At 40.3% G+C, this 23124-nt stretch overlaps 1 protein-coding gene across 3 annotated transcripts in view; it reads left to right on the forward strand.

The window, feature by feature from the left end:
* Window positions 1–1519: 1519 nt before the first annotated feature.
* glrbb (glycine receptor, beta b) overlaps window positions 1520–23124 on the forward strand; it is a 29775-nt gene continuing 8170 nt past the window's right edge. Inside the window, exons 1-8 of one of the 3 annotated variants that reach the window (XM_024383125.2) lie at window positions 1523–1839; window positions 4149–4228; window positions 7213–7349; window positions 8542–8648; window positions 10057–10124; window positions 13189–13415; window positions 18027–18109; window positions 18748–18888. In XM_024383125.2, the coding sequence (XP_024238893.1) occupies window positions 7231–7349; window positions 8542–8648; window positions 10057–10124; window positions 13189–13415; window positions 18027–18109; window positions 18748–18888 (745 nt within the window). In that variant the 5' untranslated portion in view covers window positions 1523–1839; window positions 4149–4228; window positions 7213–7230. Of the gene's footprint in view, window positions 1840–4148; window positions 4229–7212; window positions 7350–8541; window positions 8649–10056; window positions 10125–13188; window positions 13416–18026; window positions 18110–18747; window positions 18889–23124 lie in introns of all 3 variants that reach the window. The other 2 variants (XM_024383126.2, XM_024383124.2) reach the window with 2 other exon arrangements.

The following is a 23124-nucleotide window of genomic DNA, read 5'->3' on the forward strand; positions in this document are numbered from 1 at the left end:
GTTCTAGATGTTATGTTGTGTTATAGATGCTGTATTGTGTTCTAGATGTTATGTTGTGTTATAGATATTGTGTTGTGTTATAGATGTTGTGTTATGTATGTTATGTTGAATTATAGATGTCATGTTGTGTTATAGATGTTGTGTTGTAGATATTGTGTTGTGTTATATTAAGGATGTTGTTGTGTTATAGATGTTATGTTGAGTTATAGATGTTACAGTGTGTTGTGTTATAGGTGTTATGTTGTGTTATGGATGTTATGTTATGTTATGGATGTTATGTTGTATTATAGGTGTTATGTTGTGTTATGGATGTTATGTTGTGTTATAGATATTGTGTTATAGATGTTATGTTGTGTTATAGATATTGTGCCATGTTATAGATGTTATGTTGTGTTATGTATGTTATGTTGAATTATAAATGTTATGTTGTGTTAAGGATGTTGTTGTGTTATAGATGTTACATTGTGTTATGGATGTTATGTTGAGTTATAGATGTTAAAGTGTGTTGTGTTATAGGTGTTATGTTGTGTTATGGATGTTATGTTGTGTTATAGGTGTTATGCTGTGTTATGGATGTTATGTTGTGTTATATATATTGTGTTGTGTTATAGATGTTTTGTTGTGTTATAGATGTTATGTTGTGTTATAGATATTGTGTCGTGTTATTGATGTTATGTTTTGTTATAGATATTGTGCCATGTTATAGATGTTATGTTGTGTTATGTATGTTATGTTGAATTATAAATGTTATGTTGTGTTAAGGATGTTGTTGTGTTATAGATGTTACATTGTGTTATGGATGTTATGTTGAGTTATAGATGTTAAAGTGTGTTGTGTTATAGGTGTTATGTTGTGTTATGGATGTTATGTTGTGTTATAGGTGTTATGCTGTGTTATGGATGTTATGTTGTGTTATATATATTGTGTTGTGTTATAGATGTTTTGTTGTGTTATAGATGTTATGTTGTGTTATAGATATTGTGTCGTGTTATTGATGTTATGTTTTGTTATGTATGTTATGTTATAGATGTTATGTTGTGTTATGGATGTTATGTTGAGTTATGGATAGGCTTCGTGTTGACAAAAAAATTACACAATAAATGTTACTGACTAGCCTACTTTATTCAGTCATTGTTGGATTTTGTTGATCAACCCAACAAGAGAATAGCCTTTCTGACCTTGATAGGCATTCAATAATCAATTAACGTTTTAACACCCCAACACAAGATTAAAATATATAATTGACCTACATTCACTAACATGTATGTATCTACAATCCAACAAGACATAATTAATTAGATGCTGTCATTTTATTTGCTAAATAGCCTATGGTGTCATGTGCAATCTTCATTAGCGCCTGACCGACTCTTCAGTTGGCGCTAAACGTTGCTCAAGAATATGACATAATAAATAATAGGAAGTTTGTACGCTTCACATGAATATATATTATTGCCCAAACGTAATGGGCTTACATGTATAGTTGGGGGCAGAAAGCGGCTGCCCGTGGTGCTGAGGCAATGATGTATTGTGTGCATCCCGCTTCTGCGCATGTTGCATGACAGGTGCACACGCAATCCTCCATCTTGGCCATCACAAAAGGGCATCAACCATATACATTCAATACAAATACAAATCTGACCGCGCGTAGAGAAAAATAGGCATATACTCGAAATGTAAATTAGAGGTAAAAATCAACAACTGCTACTTCGAATGAATGACGGACGAGGGAGACCAGAATGAAGAATATCGACTGCGTATAGTCAAGGAAGACTAACGACCTTTTACACTGTCAGCTTTCACCTGTCTAGTAACGAATCAACTATTAAAGAAAACAAAATGGTAAGTGAAATGCTTGTATTTTTAAACAAAACGTCGTTGTAGCCTATGTTCACTTCAATGTAGGCAATGTGAAATGCATGACCCCGAAGTATGTTTTCGTTCGTAGTTAAATGACATTTCCCTCCATTCCCCTTATCACCTCATATCGTGGTGGTCGCTTCGCTATGTATAATTTTCTCCATCTTTTGTAAGTGGTGCTCAAGCTTTGGGCAAGTGGCAGCGTCTTCTCTTGTTGTTATTGGACCTGATGCGAGGTGCAGGCAGCCACAGGTAGTGATTGTTGAAATGTGATTGTTGAAATTGTTAGGCTATTAGAAGGAATTGTATCGCTTGTTTGCATGACTTAAATATGGAGGTGCACAGTAAAAGTCTCGATAAGACACAAAGATGAAAATGAGGGAAAGTTGAATAATGTCATGCAAAGCAGTTTAAAAAAAAATAATTCATTCGTATCTATTCTATACTATCAATATCATACTTTTTATTTTTCAGCAGACTATCAAATGTGGAATGGATTTGTTTTGTTGCAGTGCCTGGGTAGCCAAATTAAATGGGCATTTCTGTGCATTTCAATAATAGCAGTGTTTTTGCTACATTGTGCATACTGTATGTAATCTTTCACAGGCAATAACAGCCGTTTAATATGCCTCCAAGGTCACAAATCCAATAGTGCAATTAAAGCACTAATGGAGAAGATTGTGTTTGGTGAACATAATTCCTATTGACCTGATGATACCAATAGTCATTCTATGTGGGAGCTTGTGTCACTGACTTTACATTTGAATTTAACTCTACATACAGAGCATTTGGAATGTCTTCAGACCCCTTGACTTTTTCCACAGTTTGTTACGTTAGAGCCTTATTCTAAAATTGATTAAATGATTTTTCCACACAATACCCCATAATGACAAAGCGAAAACAGGTTTTTAGAACTGTTTGTAAGTGTATTAAAAATAAAAACACAAATACCTTATTTACATAACTATTCAGACACTTTGCTATGAGACTCGAAATTAAGCTCAGGTGCATCCTGTTTCCATTGATCACCCTTGAGATGTTTCTACAACTTGATTTTAGTCCACCTGTTGTAAATTACATTTATTGGAAATGATTTGGAAAGGCACACACCTGTCTATATAATGTCCAACAGTTGACAGTGCATGTCAGAGCAAAGACCTAGCCATGAGGTCGAAGGAATTGTCCGTAGGCACAGATCTGGGGAAGGGTACCAAAAAATGTCTGCAGCATTGAATGTCCCCAAGAACACAATGGCCTCCATCATTCTTAAATGGAAGAAGTTTGGAACCACTAAGACTCTTCCTAGACCTTGCCGCCCAGCCAAACTGGAGTTCTTCTGTGGAGATGGGAGAACCTTCCAGAAGGACAACCCTCTCTGCAGCACTCCACCAATTAGGCATTTATGGTAGAGTGAGAAACAAGATTCTCTGGTCTGTTGAAATCAGGTTGGAATTATTTGGCCTGAATGTCAAGCGTCACGTCTGGAAGAAACCTGGCACCATCCCTAAGGTGAAGCATGGTGGTGGCAGCATTATGTTGTGGGGATGTTTTTTAGCGACAGGGACTGGGAGACTTGTCAGGATCGAGGGAAAGATGAACGAAGCAAAGTACAGAGAGATCCTTGATGAAAACATGCTCCAGAGCACTCAGGACCTCAGACTGGGGAGAAGGTTCACCTTCCAACAGGACAACGACCCTAAGCACACAGCCAAGACAATGGAGGATTGGCTTCGGGACAAGTCTATTCAGGTCAAGTCTCCTTGAGTGGCCCAGCCAGAGCCCGGACTTGAACCCGATCGAACATCTCTGGAGAGATCTGAAAATAGCTGTACTGTGACATTCCCAATCCAACCTTACAGAGCTTGAGAGGGTCTGCAGAGAAGAATGGGAGAAACTCCACAAATACAGGTGTGCCAAGCTTGTAGCGTCATACCCAAGAACAGCTGAGGCTGTATTCGCTGCCAAAGGTGCTTCAACAAAGTACTGAGTAAAGGGTCTGAATACCTATGTTAATGTGATATTTGTTTATTTTTTATATATATAAGGCAGTAATGTAACAAATTGTGGAAAAAGTCAAGGGGTCTGAATACTCTCCGAATGCACTGTATAAACAACACAAGGTTCTTACGCTAAGAATGGATCAGTAAGAATGGAGTGACATAGTGGCGAACTCTCTTGAAACAGGGATTTTATAGGTTATTTGCAATGTTTTCTCAATCAACTTTTCTACCTGTTCTTGACCGAAGTGCAACTGACTCTACTCTAAAATCCCTTGATTCTGTTTATCACAGCACCCTTCGTTTTATTAGATCTGGCAGTTACTATTCTTCTCTGCATCCTTTACCAAAAAGTTGACTGGACCTCTTTAAAGGCAAGTAGATCACTTCATTTCTCTCTTTTTGTTTCTAAATCCCTACTCCGCAAGCTTCCAACATGCTTGACTCCCATGGTAACCACAGAGTTCAGGAGATCTGCCTTTTCAAATCAGACACTTTGTGTGGAATAGACTCCAGTTGGCACCTCATTTAGATAATTTGGTGTCCCGGGGTCAATTTAAGATATTGGTTAAGGATTTTTATAGTGATTAATGTGTTTGTTTTATTTGACTATAATGGCAATGTGTATATTGTATGTGTATTTTGTATATAATTATTTGTGTGCTGGTCTCAATGTGTCTCTCTGGTTGCATTTTTTACATTTCATTTGAAATAAAAGTTAAATAAAATATATATTATTTACATTATAATAGGAGAGCTCCTCTGTCCTCACTCAGTGAAATGGGAAAATACTCGAACAAACTATATTTAGGAAACAGGGACCACGCCAATGCAAAGTGACTAAAAGCTTATGAAATATGCAGGGCATACCAGCAATAGCACAACTTAGCCATAGCACAACTTTGCACAGCTCTGTGAACTTGACTGTAAATCACTTTAGAGAGAGAGAAAAATACAAATAACAACTAATTAAGGTTATATTTCCCTGGAAGATAATGATTAGGAGTAATTCTAGGTCAATGGAATTCTGGGTCGTACACACAAAAGTACATGAGGGGATAGGTGTCATGTCAAATAAACCACCAACACTTCAGCTGTGTGGAATCAATAATCATGTGTGAAATACAGATGTAGGATCTTAATTTGAGCCAGTTTTCTACAGCGGGAAAATAACACCAAATGTGAATTATTATGTGGATTGTAATTAATGGACATTTTTCATTGGGTTAATACATCTTTCATTGGGGCAAATCAGATTTTACATTTCAAAGTGGAAATAAAAAAGTTTAGAAGCCTTTTTATTTTTTATTTAAATTTTACCCAGTTTTCATGGTATCCAATTGTTTTTTTAGTAGCTACTATCTTGTCTCATCGCTACTCATCGCTCAGGAGAGACAAAGTTTGAAAGTCATGCGTCCTCCGATACACAATCCAACCAAGCCACACTGCTTCTTAACACAGCGCACATCCAACCCGGAAGCCAGCCGCACCAATGTGTCGGAGGAAACACTGTGCACCTGGCAACCTTGGTTAGCGCGCACTGCGCCCGGCCCGCCAGAGGAGTCACTGGTGCGCGATGAGACAAGGATATCCCTACTGGCCAACTCCTCCCTAACCCGGACAACGCTAGGCCAATTGTGCGCCGCCCTACGGACCTCGAGGTCACGGCCGGTTACGACAGAGCCTGGGCGCGAACCCAGAGTCTCTGGTGGCACAGCTGGCGCTGCAGTACAGCGCCCTTAACCACTGCACCACCCGGGAGGCCTGAAGCCTTTTTAAAACTAAAATACACCACAAGTTTGCATTTCCTGCTGTGCAACTAAAGGGTGATCAAATTAAGATCCTACATCTGTATAAGCTAGGATAGGTTTTAGTGCTGAGGTACAGAGTGAACCAAAGTGTGGCACAGTTCTGCTACTGCTGATGATGATCAATGTGGGAGTAGCAGACAGGGAATTCCTTGTGCAGCGGCAGTGTCTAGACAATGAAATGCCAGAGCTCCCTTCTGGCAAATGAACTAGTCTAGGAAGACTGGGTCGTAATGTTTTCATGGAATAAATGTATACATTGTGTAGGTGGCATCAATCAATCAATGCAATTGTAGAGTACTTTAGACACTTAACAAGTGCTTTGAATTTAGTAAAATTGCTGTATTATATTCAATTTATGAAACTCTCAAAACAACCATTTCAGCAAGAGGAAGACATTATACTTTAAGAATGCTGTGATTAGGTTATTTAACAGACACTCTTGCATGAAATGACACAATAACTCTTACACACTGAGTGTACAAAACATTAAGAACACCATCCTAATATTGAGTTGCATTCCCCCACCCTCTTTGCCCTCAGAACAGCCTCATTTTGGGGCGGCAGGGTAGCCTAGTGGTTAGAGCGTTGGACTAGCAAGTTCAAACCCCTGAGCTGAGAAGGTATACATCTGTCGTTCTTCCCCTGAACAGGCAGTTAACCCACTCTTCCTAGGCCGTCATTGAAAAGAAGATTTTTTTCTTAACTGACTTGCCTAGTTAAATAAAGGTAAAAAAACATTTGTTCAGGGCATGGACTGTCGAAAGTGATCCACAGGGATGCTGGGCCGATGCTTCCCACAGTTGTGTCAAGTTGGCTAGATGTCTTTTGTGTAGGGAACCAGTCTTGACACACTCAAAACGGTGCACCTGGAACCTACTACCATACCCAGTTCAACGGCACTTCAATATTTTGTCTTGACCATTCACCCTCTGAATGGCACACATGAACAATCTATGTGTCATTTGTCTCAAGGCTTGACAATCCTTCTTTAACCTGTCTCCTCCCCTTCATCTACACTGATTGAAGTGAATTTAACAAATGACATCACCTGGTCAGTCTATGTCGTGGGAAGAGCAGGTGATGTTTGTACCCTCAGTGTATTAATACATTTTCAGTGTACAGTATGTGTATGTACTTCTCCAACCAACTGAGACACAAGATTAAAAGTACACAGAACGTTCAAAGTTATGAATCAAATCAGATTATATTGGTGACAGAATCTCATCCGAGTCATATCCATGGAGTACCAATCTGTTGACAGAACAATAGATGTGATAGATCTACAGTCTTTATTTACAGGAAGGGATTTAAACTAGAGCATGCAAATGTGTGACAACTGTATTCATATGGGTTAGGAGACTGGGCTTCAGTCTTATGTAACTTACAAATGGGGTAGCCTTGCTCCATATGTGCAAATCAACTTCAAGTTTTATTGGATGGCTAAAAGACAACATTTGGAAAGAGCGTGTGAATGTCGACACATTAAGCATGAGTGAGTTGAAGACATGAAGAGATCTATTTTTCAAATTTTCTTTCTCTATTTTCAGGCTCAGGGGTTGACCAAGATGGGCGTCAAGAAGCTGGCCATCCTTCTCCTCGCCTTCTTGGTCTGGATAGAGGGAGGATCTACTAAAGAAAAAGGGACAAAGAAAGGGAAGAAGGGGAAGCAAGTCTACTGTCCTTCGTAAGTGCAGAATTTCACCCCACCTCACGAGATTCCCTGCCGCATTGCCTAAATTGCTCAAACTCAAAAATACCATCAGTTACTCTGACCATTTTCAAATGCTTAGTGTTTGAAAATGCAATCCAAGAAGAGACAGATGTTTGGATACATTATAAATCAGGACAGCTGGCCAGAAGTATCGTCTCTCCAAAAAAAGAATTTGTCATCCCTATCCCTGTTTTAGCTTCAAAGCCTAATTTGTCATGCAATGTTTGATGTCTTACTGTACTAAATCCTAAAAGGGATCAAACATAACAATTATTGAAATTGAAGGGAAATGTTCAATTTCATTTCAATATTCACAGTGAATGTCTAAACTGGAGAGAAAACAATGTTTTGTTGGTGGGGAATTTATGGTGGAGCAGAGGGGATACACCTTGATCAAGGGAACTGCAAACGTGCACACACAAATTCCAGCCGAGCACTTTTACTCATCCTCAGTGCCTGATGAGGTTTACATAATCATATGTAATGTGCTTTTCAAGTTGAATTCCTTGGCAGAGTTCAGTTGCCACCCACGTGGAGTGGATTTTCCCTCTTTCCTCTGCCAAGTCCTGCTCCCTCCATCCATCTCTCCTCAGGTCAATGTTATTTCAGCAAAACAGTTTCAGAAAGCAGAAGATGTTCCTTGAATGTTGAAAATTCTTCTAAGGTCACAACTGATGTGAATCTTTCACAAATACACTAAGAACCTTTGCTTGTTGACAGAAATGCTAATGATTTTCACACTACATTCCAAGAATGTCATGCTAGGGTTGCAGGAAACATTATGCAAATGTGATATTCAGCAACATTGTGGATGTTTTACAGTAGCTGCTGACATTAAAGCAACCTATAGAGCCATAAACTACTGATTCCTTGAATTCTTGAGGAATTTCTTTTATTTTTCACTCTGCTATGAGAACCAAGAACACTTCCCATAATCTTGTGAACATTTAACTCTAATTTTGCAGACATTCCAGGAATGCTCTGAGACCCCAAGCATCGTTTGCTGGGGAGGTCCTATTACCGAAGTTACTTGAATCACCAACTGGTAGTTCTCAGGTTATGGAAACACAAAGATATACTTCCGTCTGCACAGTTAATCCAGGAGAATTTGACCTGCTACGTAATGTGGTTTAGAGTTCCCTCCTTTTTTCTTTCTTCTTTGCAGACAGCTGACACCTGAGGATCTGGCACGGGTCCCTGAGAATTCAACCAGTAACATCTTGAACAGATTACTGATCACGTATGATCCTCGAATCAGGCCCAACTTCAAAGGTTAGCCTGCTTTCTCTCTCTCTCTCTCTCTCTCTCTCTCTCTCTCTCTCTCTCTCTCTCTTTCACTCTCTTTCTCTCAATTCAATTCAAGGGGCTTTATTGGCATTGGAAACATATGTTTACATAGTCAAAGCAAGTGAAATGGATAAACAAAAGTGAAATAAACCATCAAAAGTGAACAGTAAATATTACACTCACACAAGTTCCAAAATAATAAAGACATTTCAAATGTCATATTATGTCTATATACAGTGTTGCAACGATGTGCAAATAGTTAAGGTAAAAATGGGAAAATAAATAAACATAAACATAAATATGGGTTGTATTTACAATGGTGTTTGTTCTTCACTGGTTGCCCTTTTCTTGTGGCAACAGGTCACAAATCTTGCTGCTGTGTTATTTCACCCAATAGATATGAAATTTTATCAAAATTGGATGTGTTTTCGAATTCTTTGTGAGTCGGAAATATGTATCTCTAATAAGGTCATACATTTGGCAGGAGGTCTCGCTCTCACTTGCCCTCTCTCTCTCTCTCTCTCTCTCACTTGCCCTCTCCCCCTCTCTCTCTTTCTTTCTCTCTCTCTCTTTCTCTCCCTCCCTCTTTCTTTCTTTATTTCCCTCTTTCTTTCACTCTCTCTCTCCCTCCCTTCCTCTCTCTCTTACTCTTTCTCCATCTCCCTCTCTCTTTCTTTTTTTTACTCTATCATCCAAGTTTCCATGTTGAGGAAGCTACGTTAAAGGCAGTTATTGGAGAAGATCTTTACAGTAATTCACAATTTGATTGAACTCAACACCTTGTCAAAATAACCAACACTCCCAGGCTTTTAAGATGTTTTGTGCCCCAATTGAAACCCCAGCTAATGATGTAATGGGTCCAGGGTGGTCTTCTTTAGACCATCGCAGACCCATCCTCATTCCCTGGCCTTGGCTCTGTATGCATCTCCCAGACTTCGACTGTTTGATGTGGTTTGTGCCATGTGAATTCCCACTATGACTGCCTGGTTATTCTTCCCACTGGGCCCACATCTGGTGTTCATATCAAGGCCAGACGAAAGCTAGATCTTGACATCCATTAAAGTCAGCGCTCTAATCTCAGAAATTAGATATGAAGCTGTTTCTCGGGCATCCCTTTGCCGTTTTGTGTGACGGGAGATTGTTTACTGTGTTTTCTGAATTTCAACTTCGTTGGGTATAGTTACAGCTATAGGCTGATATTCTGAAATGCATTTTGAATTGTAACGTTTACATCAAGTAGACTTTCCTCATGAAGCTTACGAATATGAGATGCTAGCTAAGATTGTATTGAAACGTAGGTTAAGCCTGTTCAGTTCAGTAAGATTGTGAATGAGAGGTCCTCATGCTGCCTGTTTTCAGCTGCTGCTGTTCTAACCTTGTTTTGTTTTTTTAGGCATTCCTGTGGAGGACAAAGTGAACATATTTATAAACAGCTTTGGGTCAATCCAGGAGACCACTATGGTAAGACTTCCTCACTGTGTGATAGAAGTTCCCTGTTTACCCTCCCCAATTCCTGACCTTAACCATGGAAGGTAAAACAACTGACCTTAGGTCATCATCTAGGTGCATCTTTAACCTACTCAGGCCCTCCATGGCTCAATTACATCTGATCAACATATAATTTTATCAATCACTATATAATCGTACATTATTAATAAGCATAGGGGATTGGGGAAGATGTATTGTATGCAGACTACAGTGCGTCAGATGATTTAACGGTGAATCATTATTAAGACAAATGCTTTCATGCCTCATTTATCTGATGGCTTCATTGCTGAAAGAACTGTGTTTCCGAATGCTAATGAATGTAGATTCAACTCAGGACGAGATGATTTGACCCTGACTCACTTTGAGAGACATTAAAGAGAACGCTGTTTAAAATTCCTTATAAGCTACCTAATGTTGTCTTTTCATTCCACATATGGGAGGAGTAGAATAGTTAACAATCTGTTCAGTTAGCGACTCAGGCCCTATGCAGGCTAATGGATTTGCGAGAGAGTGTTACTGTAGATGGATTTGGAATGCAAATAGACCTGCTGCACTGTAGATACTGTGGATACAGGAATGGCAAGTATGTCGGTGGGTAGATGGAGACAGACAGACAGCCAGTGTCTGTTAACCCATGGGTGTTGTTATCCAGCTATGTATCACTTGGGGCCTCGGAGCTTTAAGTCAGCTCTGTTTTGCTGAGGCAGGTGTGTATGTCTTCTCCAGAGTCAACTCCTGTTCCAATGTCTTTGCACTTCATGGGGAGTGACACCCATAACAAAGCTTATATCCTGTATCCTGGAATGTCTTGGGTATCCACTTAAAATATTTCCCTTGGCCAGAGATCAGTGGCGTGTGTCTGCGGTCTACCGGTGCACTTAATGCCAACAGTGGGGAATTTCACACCGGGGACGATTAAGGTGATGATATGCGTCACAGGAAAACGATAACAGTCAAAACCCAAGAGTTAGCGGTGAGACACGCAGGCGCTCATCTTTCCCATTTTCCACTTAGCTATATCCCAGCATGAACAAGAGATAGTTTAAGTGAGAAGGGGTGAAAGACAAAGAAAGAGAGAGAGATGAAGAGAGAGCTGGTTACCTCTAAGTTCTCCATTTATCACTCGACGGGGCTTCTGATCTTTTGAAATACTGTTCTGTCATTTACACCTCAGCTAAATGCTCCAATCCGCTGCACGCCCACCTTAGTTAACACATCCATTTTCACTTTGTGAGGCACAGTCGCCTGGAGAGAATGACTAATATGATGTTGCAGCGGGCAATAAATCCCCACCATGTTTCATAAGGCCTCTCCGTCTTGAGCTTCCCTCTTTCATGACACTTGGTGGATGTGTTAAATCTTTGCCAAATTCACAGCGGCAGATGGGTGGTTGATACGCGGCCGCAGAGAATACATTTAATCTTTTGATATTTACAAAAATCACGGTGTGAAATTTGGAACGCAACAGAGGTTGGTTGAGTTTCTGTCAGGGTACAGTCAAAGATAGGCCTGTTAAACGTTATGGTCAGTTGTTAAGGCCATGATACAGTGGTGCAGCGGAACAACTATTGGACATTTTGTTTCTGAATTTATATTATGAATGAAGATGGTCATTGTCATTAAACTAATCACAATTTTAACAAGGCAACACCACGTGCACACACACACAGTTGGTGTGTTTGGGGATTATTTGACAGGTCATTCGTCTTCACGAAATTAACTAATATCCCCCCCCCCTGCACCTGCTCTCCAACAGAATTTTGAAGTACACCAGAACTCAATGGTACATAAAACGTCACTGAGTGACATGTTCTCTTAAACAACATGGTCTAAGCTCTTAATAAAGCTCTTAATAAGGCGTTTGCATAATTCCGTGTAACCCCTTGAACCTTTGCAACACCCTTAAACAGTTCCTTTAATATCAATATTTCCTTGATTGATTTTAATCAAAATACAATCAGACTTTCTCTGCGTATCTGCAGAACCTAAGCCTTGTTTACACTGCAGGTCTAAATACACAAATCAGTTTTGTTTTTCAAATCCATTTTGGGATACTGACTGTCCAAACAGCAAGTTAGAAGTGACCAAATCAGATTTGTGTGTGTTCAGACTGCAGTTCTTTGCTGTCATGGCTACACTAGTTGTCACAGCAATGACGGGTTTGTGCGCAGTGTTGTAGGCTGATTGGTGGTGGTGTCCTGCTTCCTCTCACTCAGAAGTTATGTAGCAACCTAATGTGACTGACAACAATGCCTGCCAGAGAAGTCTCCCAGTTGCTTTGAACTTTAAAAATCATACTGTAAGAACACTTAAAGCCTCAAAGGATAAGATGATCCAACTTTCAAAACAAGTCATTTTTGGCTAGCCACAAGAGTCACCTAGCTAGCTAGGTAGCTGTTTACTTTCTAGCAAATTAACTCATTTGTTTGTGTTCTTGTCAAACTACCACATGTTCTTGTCAAGCTGTTAAGAGTAGCTAGCAAGCAACAAGATATGCCAAATAACACTTGAGGGCAAATAAATATGATTTGACTGTTCAGACACAAGTCACATGGCCAGGAATCAGATTTTTATCTAATTTCAAACTACCTAAGAAGACTTCAGACACTTTTGATCAAACTGGTTTGTTTGTAATTAGTGGGTAGAGTTCGTGGGAAGAAGTCAGCCATTTTGTAAGCCATCTGGATTCCCTGTTAACAGTGCCAGTTGACTAATGATTGATAGTAACCACACAGTTTTATTACATGTAACTCCATAAAGTCAGGTTTGCTTGTCAACCATTTATCAGAGCACGTCTGCCTACTTTGTGCCTACAATTAGTGATATTTGAGCCTTGACATTAGCATAAACCTTAGCATTGGCTCATCCATGGTTAGCATAGCCGTGGGACTGTGTTTCTCTATTGTCTTTTTGCCTACATTTAGCTTCCATTTTGTAAAACTAGAGCCTTCACAAAAGGATTCATCTCCATTAGTGACAATAACTGCAGGACTATGGTTTTGTCGTGCTTTTGTGTTCCCGACTGTGAACATAACAGGATTACAGAGTGAACATCTTTCTGAGGCAGCGATGGAATGATCCCAGACTCAGGCTACCTCGGGACTTTAAGTCTGACTCACTCACCGTTGATCCCAAGATGTTCAAATGCCTGTGGAAGCCTGATTTGTTCTTCGCTAACGAGAAGAGTGCCAACTTCCATGACGTCACCCAGGAGAACATTCTCCTCTTCATCTTCCGCAACGGTGACGTTCTCATCAGCATGAGGTGAGTGTTGGCGTACTGTTATACATTTTTACTGATTTATTTTCCTATACAGGTGATGCCGTTAAGATTTGAAAAATATATTTTAGCAGATCCTGATAAACATGTGTATTGCTAATCATTGTATGGCGTCTGGTCAATTATTCTTCTTTGTCTAATGAATGTGTGTATTATCACGGTATAGCTATCTGAACATACATGTGTCTTTAAAATTGTAGAGTGGTTGCTCTCCTTTAAGCAAGCTTTGGAGACTGCCATTTCCTCACAGTTACAGTAAACTGGGTCCTAACAACCTAATTAGATTCATATGACGTATAATCAAGTCCATACCTTCATTGTTCATTCAGAGTGATTTAACATTGTTATCTGATGGCTCACAGAAATTGCTGCACTATTTTGAAACTAAAGCATTTTTATTCTCTTAGATTTACTGGCACTGCCATGCACTAACAAATTAAACATAGCTTTTTATGATTTTGGAACTCAGACCACAGCAGCTAGAATACAATATACCTCAGAAAATAATTTGTGACAAATGCTGGTGATTTAAAAACATTTTTTTTTTTTTATCTATTTGATTGGTTGAAAATATGGTACTTTTATGTTAATGTTCACTCTGGTAAACTTTGTTGAAGATACATTGACTATACAGCTATACAGGAGGCTGCATTCATTGTAGCTGGGGATTTTAACAAGGCTAATCTGAAAACAAGACTCCCTAAATTTTATCAGCATATCAATTGCGCAACCAGGGCTGGAAAAACCTTGGATCACTGCTATTCTAACTTCCGTGACGCATATAAGGCCCTGCCCCGCCCTCCTTTCGGAAAAGCTGACCACGACTCCATTTTGTTGATCCCTGCCTACAGACAGAAACTAAAACAAGAAGCTCCCTCGCTGAGGTCTGTTCAACGCTGGTCCGACCAATATGATTCCACACTCCAAGACTGCTTCCATCACATGGACTGGGATATGTTTCGTATTGCGTCAGACAACAACATTGACGAATACGCTGATTCGGTGAGCGAGTTCATTAGAATGTGCTTTGAAGATGTCGTTCCCATAGCAACGATTAAAACATTCCCAAACCAGAAACCGTGGATTGATGGCAGCATTCGCGTGAAACTGAAAGCCCAAACCACTGCTTTTAATCAGGGCAAGGTGACCGGAAACATGACCGAATACAAACAGTGTAACTATTCCCTCCGCAAGGCAATCAAACAAGCTAAGCGTCAGTATAGAGACAAAGTAGAATCTCAATTCAACGGCTCAGACACAAGAGGTATGTGGCAGGGTCTACAGTCAATCATGGATTACAAAAAGAAAACCAGCCCCATCACGGACCAGGATGTCTTGCTCCCAGGCAGACTAAATAACTTTTTTGCCCGCTTTGAGGACAATACAGTGCCACTGACACGGCCCGCAACTAAAACATGCGGACTCTCCTTCACTGCAGCCGACGTGAGGAAAACATTTAAACGTGTCAACCCTCGCAAGGCTGCAGGCCCAGACGGCATCCCCAGCCGCGCCCTCAGAGCATGCGCAGACCAGCTGGCTGGTGTGTTTACGGACATATTCAATCAATCCCTATCCCAGTCTGTTGTTCCCACATGCTTCAAGAGGGCCACCATTGTTCCTGTTCCCACGAAAGCTAAGGTAACTGAGCTAAATGACTACCGCCCCGTAGCACTCACTTCCGTCATCATGAAGTGCTTTGAGAGACTAGTCAAGGACCATATCACCTCCACCCTACCTGACACCCTAGACCCACTCCAATTTGCTTAGCGCCCAAATAGGTCCACAGACGATGCAATCTCAACCACACTGCACACTGCCCTAACCCATCTGGACAAGAGGAATACCTATGTGAGAATGCTGTTCATCGACTACAGCTCGGCTTTTAACACCATAGTGCCCTCCAAGCTCGTCATCAAGCTCGAGACCCTGGGTCTCGACCCCGCCCTGTGCAACTGGGTACTGGACTTCCTGATGGGCCGCCCCCAGGTGGTGAGGGTAGGCAACAACATTTCCACCCCGCTGATCCTCAACACTGGGGCCCCACAAGGGTGCGTTCTGAGCCCTCTCCTGTACTCCCTGTTCACCCACGACTGCATGGCCACGCACGCCTCCAACTCAATCATCAAGTTTGCGGACGACACAACAGTGGTAGGCTTGATTACCAACAACGACGAGACGGCCTACAGGGAGGAGGTGAGGGCCCTCGGAGTGTGGTGTCAGGAAAATAACCTCACACTCAACGTCAACAAAACTAAGGAGATGATTGTGGACTTCAGGAAACAGCAGAGGGAACACCCCCTATCCACATTGATGGAACAGTAGTAGAGAGGGTAGTAAGTTTTAAGTTCCTCGGCGTACACATCACAGACAAACTGAATTGGTCCACCCACACAGACAGCATCGTGAAGAAGGCGCAGCAGCGCCTCTTCAACCTCAGGAGGCTGTAGAAATTTGGCTTGTCACCAAAAGCACTCACAAACTTCTACAGATGCACAATCGAGAGCATCCTGTCGGGCTGTATCACCGCCTGGTACGGCAACTGCTCCGCCTACAACCGTAAGGCTCTCCAGAGGGTAGTGAGGTCTGCACAACGCATCACCGGGGGCAAACTACCTGCCCTCGAGGACACCTACACCACCCGATGTCACAGGAAGGCCATAAAGATCATCAAGGACAACAACCACCCGAGCCACTGCCTGTTCACCCCGCTATCATCCAGAAGGCGAGGTCAGTACAGGTGCATCAAAGCTGGGACCGAGAGACTGAAAAACAGCTTCTATCTCAAGGCCAGCAGACTGTTAAACAGCCACCACTAACATTGAGTGGCTGCTGCCAACACACTGACTCAACTCCAGCCACTTTAATAATGGGAATTGATGGGAAATTATGTAAAATATATCACTAGCCACTTTAAACAATGCTACCTAATATAATGTTTACATACCCTACATTATTCATCTCATATGTATATACTGTACTCTATATCATCTACTGCATCTTTATGTAATACATGTATCACTAGCCACTTTAACAATGCCACTTTGTTTACATACTCATCTCATATGTATATACTGCACTCAATACCATCTACTGTATCTTGCCTATGCCGCTCTGTACCATCACTCATTCATATATCTTTATGTACATATTCTTTATCCCCTTACACTTGTGTCTATAAGGTAGTAGTTTTGGAATTGTTAGCTAGATTACTTGTTGGTTATTACTGCATTGTCGGAACTAGAAGCACAAGCATTTCGCTACACTCGCATTAACATCTGCTAACCATGTGTATGTGACGAATAACATTTGATTTGATTTGATTAGATGAACAAGATAAATATATACTGTATATATTTTAGTACTATATTAATACACGACATCCACCAGGAATCATGTCATGACATCATTTGTGTTTGTGTATCCGGTGCAAACAGAAATCTCTCTGTAATACTTTAATGCTGCTTTAGGGACTTAGAGTAATCAGAGATTTGGAGATGTGATACATCTGTTGAGCCTTTTTACTGATCTGGAATGCCAATATTCTATGTCATTAGTGAGAGTAATGTCCACAGGATGACAACGCTAAAAACCTATGACAGCCTGTATTTTCCCACAATGCCCCACTCCACTCCACCCAGCCCAAATATTAGCACATTAATAAGACTTTCCCCCCACTAATACTGTCCGATGTTTATCTCCCCAGTCAGTTCTCCCTCTACTTACTGCATCTGGAGCCTCAGCATTAGTCTTGTGTGACAAGGTGGCACTAGCTGATGTAAGAACTATAGTATAGAGAAAGGAGAATGTTTAGTCCTCTTACACTCCCAAGTACTGAAGCTCGGTTGCTCGCCTGCTCAGCTGCTTACTCCTGATCCCATATTGGATACCCTATGTGTATTTTTATGTCACTCGGGGCTAAAAGCTATGAGTCACTCCCCAAGCTTACTGTGTTGTTGTGGTGATGTACTCTATGTACTGTTTATACATGATGGGGAAAGCTGTCAAAATACTAAAAATAGTACTCCTCTAAAATCTCAACCAAAACCCAAAGCTTTCATGTGCAAATGGACTGCTGGGAATAACATATGCAACTCTGCACAATACAGGTGTTGCTCACATTAAGAATGTATTTCCGGAGCCGAGGAAGCATCTTTTTCAATCATTCAGCAGTCGCCATTGTCTCTTAAATTATATAGCTTTGCGGTATTGATGAACAGATTTGGGAGGAAATGTTTTTAGATGAAAGTCTGAATCCCCAGCAGCTCTGTAATTCTCTTTCTACAGCCGTCTAGCTCACAGCTCATACTTAAATTCAAGGACACAGACATTTCTAATATATTTTTCAGTCAATTTGACCAGTTTAAGCCTACTTTTCACTATAATGAAGCATTTTATTGAAGTAGGTCACAATGAATTCAACCTCAATCAGATAGATCTCAATTGATGGGTTTTTAAAAACATTCATCATTTCTAATTATGTCCACAGGCATAGGGTGGTATTGGCTGAAGAGCAACGTGACATGAAACAAATCATCAATAGCATTAATGATGAAATTATTGCAACGAACAATCATTGAGGGTTCTGCATTTTACCAGGTTGTCTGTCACTCTATCCTGTCCTTTGGACCTGACCCTGTTCCCCATGGATACGCAACGCTGTAAGATGCAGCTGGAGAGCTGTGAGTAACTGATAATGGCTCAGTTTCACATGACCATATATGGTATCTGTTAAAGAGAGAGAGCTATAGTTGTTCCTGAATTCATGTAAATTATGTTTTTAGGTTACAGAACAATTGGTTTCGTTTATGTCCAGGTTGTTTTATTATGCATTGTTGGAACTGTCTGTTACGTGTTGTGATGTCTTTCCTGTTGTCTCTTTCCTGTCTCGTTTTATTTATTTATTTAGCGCTGCCCTTGCCCTTCACCACTTCCCAGGCCGTCATCGTAAATAAGAATTTATTCTTAACTGACTTGCCTAAACAAATAAAATACATGTAATCACGCTAGCAAATGTATAGGACATGTAAATCAGTCTTTATTTAATGTTTGTTAGGGAAGGATTACAAGTAATTAATGATGACTACTGGAAAATCGTATTATTAGCAGAGTGTGATTACTATTAAAATAAAAATGGACTTCAAACAACATTGAGATATAGTGTAATCATGTCAGGATGGAGATTCATACACACTATTAACTGTTGTTGACGACGACGATGTTTGTGTTTGTGCGTGCGTGCCTGTGGATGCTTTCACGTGTGTGTGTATGTGTTTGTGTGTGTGTGTATGTGTGTGTGCCCGTCTCTCTGTGTCTACAGTTGGCTATACGACGGATGACCTGCAGTTTATGTGGCAGTCAGGAGACCCTGTCCAGATGGAGGAGATCGCCCTGCCCCAGTTTGATATCAAACAGGAGGACATAGAGTATGGAAACTGCACCAAATTCTATGCAGGGACAGGTAAGCTCCCCATAGGCATGACATACAAGTATTCTGTTTTCATTTGAGTGAAAACTACTGCTAGGAATTGCCAGGGATTTCACAATATGATATTATCACAATACTGATACGATCTGTATTGTTATTCAGTACAGTGATTGTATTGCTATTCCATTGCTCACCATATGTGTGCTGCAGAGGGACAAGACAGAGCCATGACTCATGGATATAAAATAGGATGGCAGGTAGTGTAGTGGTTAGAGTCAGTAACCTAAAGGTTGCTGGTTCAAATATCTGAGCTGACACAATGAAAAATCTGTTCACGTGCCCTTGAGCAGGTCACTTAACCTTAATTTGCTCCAGGAGTTCCATAGTACTATGGCTGACCCTGTAAAACAACACATTTCACTGCCCCTACAGTTGAAGTCGGAAGTTTCCATACACCTTAGCCAAATACATTTAAACTCAGTTTTTCACAATTCCTGACATTTAATCCTAGTAAAAATTCCCTATTTTAGGTCAGTTAGGATCACCACAATACTTTAAGAATGTGAAATGTCAGAATAATAGAGAGAATGATTTATTTCAGCTTATATTTCTTTCATCACATTCCCAGTGGGTCAGAAGTTTACATACACTCAATTAGTATTTGGTAGCATTGCCTTAAAATTGTTCAACTTGGGTCAAACATTTAAGGTAGCCGTCCACAAGCTTCCCACAGTAAGTTGGGTGAATTTTGGCCCATTCATCCTGGCAGAGCTGGTGTAATTGAGTCAGGTTTGTAGGCCTCCTTGCTTGCACACGCTTTTTCAATTCTGCCCACAAATTTTCTATGGGATTGAGGTCAGGGCTTTGTGATGGCCACTCCAATACCTTGACTTTGTTGTCCTTAAGCCATTTTGCCACAACTTTGGAAGTATGGTAGGGGTCATTATCCATTTGGAAGACCCATTTGCGACCAAGCTTTAACTTCCTGACTTATGTCTTGAGATGTTGCTTCATCCATCTATTTTTGAAGTACATCAGTCCCTCCTTGCGCAAATGCTGCCACCCCCGTGCTTCACAGTTGGGATGGTGTTCTTCAGCTTGCAAGCCTCCCCCTTTTTCCTCCTAACATAACGATGGTCAATATGGCCAAACAGTTCTATTTTTGTTACATCAGACCAGAGGACATTTCTCCTAAAAGTACGATCTTTGTCTCCATGTGCAGTTACAAACCGTAGTCTTGCTTTTTTTGGAGTTTTTGGAGCAGTGGCTTCTTCCTAGCTGTGCTGCCTTTCAGGTTATGTCAATATAGGACTCGTTTTACTGTGGATTCACATACTTGTGTACCTGATTCCTCCAGCATCTTCACAAGCTCCTTTGCTGTTGTTCTGGGATTGATTTGCACTTTTCGCACCAAAGTACATTAATCTCTAGGATGTCTCCTTTCTGAGCGGTATGACGGCTGCTTGGTCCCATGGTGTTTATACTTGCATACTATTGTTTGTACAGATGAATGTGGTACCTTCAGGCATTTGGAAATTGCTTCCAAGGATGAACCAGACTTGTGGAGGTCTACAATTCTTGTGTATGTCTACAATGATTCAAATGATGTCAATTAGCCTATCAGAAGCTTCTAAAGCCATGACATAATTTTCTGGAATTTTCCAAGCTGTTTAAAGGCACTGTCAACTTAGTGTATGTAAACTTCTGACCCACTGGAATTGTGATACAGTGAATTATAAGTGAAATAATCTGTCTGTAAACAATTGTTGGAAAAATTACTTGTGTCATGCACAAAGTAGATGTCCTAACTCACTTGCCAAAACTATAGTTGGTTAACAAGAAATTTGTGGAGTGGTTGAAAAACGAGTTTTAATGACTTCAAACTCAGTGTATGTAAACTTCCAACTTCAACTGTATCTGGTGTATATGGCAATAAAAACAAGTATTTATTTTCTATACTTTAAACAAATTGGCTCCCTATTTAAAAAGAAGATGGCGAACAAGCTATGAAGGAAAAATACTGGAGTTTTGGTACTGTTACTGCCAACTAGCATGAAATAATATTGCGATATTGTCAAAAATAATATCCCGATATGTAACTGCATCGATTTTTCCCCTATCACTAGTGAAAACTGTGCTACCTACAGGTATAAGGCATTATTACTTGTCATAAGCATGTACACATGGGTTTGCAAATCAATTGTACGTAACATGCCCATAATACAGTCATGCTGGGTGTATTGCACTATAGGCCTATACGGCTAGACATAAAAACGACCTATGTTTTACTCATTATTTGTTCAAGAATATGCAATGAAACCATATTGGACTGCTCTATTTTACTCAAGCCAGACTCTCTCTTGCATTTGGCATCAGTTGCAAGGCAATAATTATTGATAAAAAAATAAGAAATTAGCACAGTGACAAATCCTTTGTACCAATGAACTTCCAGTCTCCTGATTAAGCTTCGCCATTAACTGGAGCGTCACAGACTTGAATAAGCTTGGCTTAACAATGTAAAGCTCTGGCTTTTCCATTTCATCCATTCATTAATTATTCCTTGTAAATTGAAATGCTTACGTGGCTCGATACCAACGCTAAGATATCATTTTCTCATGAACTTCAAAGACTCCAAAGGCCTCAAAATAAACCAGTGTTCTATTTTACTTTTCAAAGTTGTATTTGCATGTGTTACATACAACAGTTTTTCATACTATCTCTGTAAGTTCTTCATTAATAAGAACTGTAGCACATGTAGTTGTCTGTAGCTAATCTATCTAACTAGCTTTGGCCAAAGCTTAAAATGGTGTCTCTTACACTACTCCTGCACTTGCACATTGAAGAAACACACAGTAGTCTACATTGGTTGCCCTCATGCTCAATATAGCCTGGAGATATTACAACTTTGATAGGTCATGCTTCGCTAAAGCACCTTAAAATCCCAGGCCTTTTCCTCACCTGTCAGTGTGAGTAGCTAAATGTTAACTCTAAAAACAAAGCAACGAGTGTCACTGGAGGTTAGCATAGCACCGTTAGCTCTCAGTTCGAACACGACCCCTGCACACTCACACAGGGGAGCAACACAGCTGGAAGCAAGGCAACCTTTAATGGGGTTGTTGTGACAACCAAGCAAGACACAAAGATCACCGGGGGGAGCCCATTCTATGACACAGTTCCCCCCACCCCTACGGCATGGCACACACATAAGCGCGCACACACACACAGGGGTGTGTAAACATTGCCTCATTATTTAACTAGGCAAGTCTATTAAGAACAAATTTGAATGTACAATGACAGCCTAGGAACAGTGGGTGTGAACTGCCTTGTTCAAGGGCAGAACAACAGATTTTTACCTTGTCAGCTCAGGGATTCGATCGAGAGCAACCTTTCGGTTACTGGCCCAACGCTCTAACCACTAGGTTACCTTCCACCCTTATGCTAACCCTAAACCCCTACATGGTCTCAAAGCCTGGTTTAACAATCATTTCACACCTTGATTACATTATGACAATCACATACAGTGTGTCTCTTTTTTTATTTGTGGGAATACTTGGGAACAGATTTCCTAAATTAAACTAATTTTTAGCTGAGTTCCAGGTGATTTTACAGTCTTTTTTGACCAAACCCCCCCACCAAAAAGTTAGAATAATAAAGTACACAGCAGGATCGAATTACCGACCGGGGTGGGTCCCATTGATCAACAGTTATCATTTTCAAAACTACAAACATTTGCCTCCACTCTATCGCAAAATTAGTAGAACTGCATGAAAGTAAAAATTTTGCCGCAAAGTTGCTTTAATACACTCTTAAGGATCGGTCCCGATTTTTCAATTTTCGCCTAAAATGACATACCCAAATCTAACTGTCTGTAGCTCAGGACCTGAAGCAAGGATATGCATATTCTTGGTACCATTTGAAAGAAAACACTTTGAAGTGGAAATGTGAAATTAATTTAAGATAATATAATACATTCGATCTGGTAAAAGATAATAGTATCATCATCTTTGAAATGCAAGAGAAAGGCCATAATGTATTATTCCAGCCCAGTCGCAATTCAGTGTATGTGCAAAGTTATACGGATCCAATGAACCATTGCATATCTGTTCGAAATGTTGTATCAAGACTGCCCAAATGTGCCTAATTGGTTTATTAATACATTTTTCAAGTTTCTAATTGTGTACTCTCCTCAAACAATGTAATGGTATTATTTCACTGAAAACGCTACTGTAAATTGGATAGTGCAGTTAGATTAACAAGAATTTAAGCTTT

The sequence above is a fragment of the Oncorhynchus tshawytscha genome, linkage group LG21 (genome assembly GCF_018296145.1).
Source record: "Oncorhynchus tshawytscha isolate Ot180627B linkage group LG21, Otsh_v2.0, whole genome shotgun sequence".
In the NCBI taxonomy this organism is placed as follows: domain Eukaryota; kingdom Metazoa; phylum Chordata; class Actinopteri; order Salmoniformes; family Salmonidae; genus Oncorhynchus; species Oncorhynchus tshawytscha.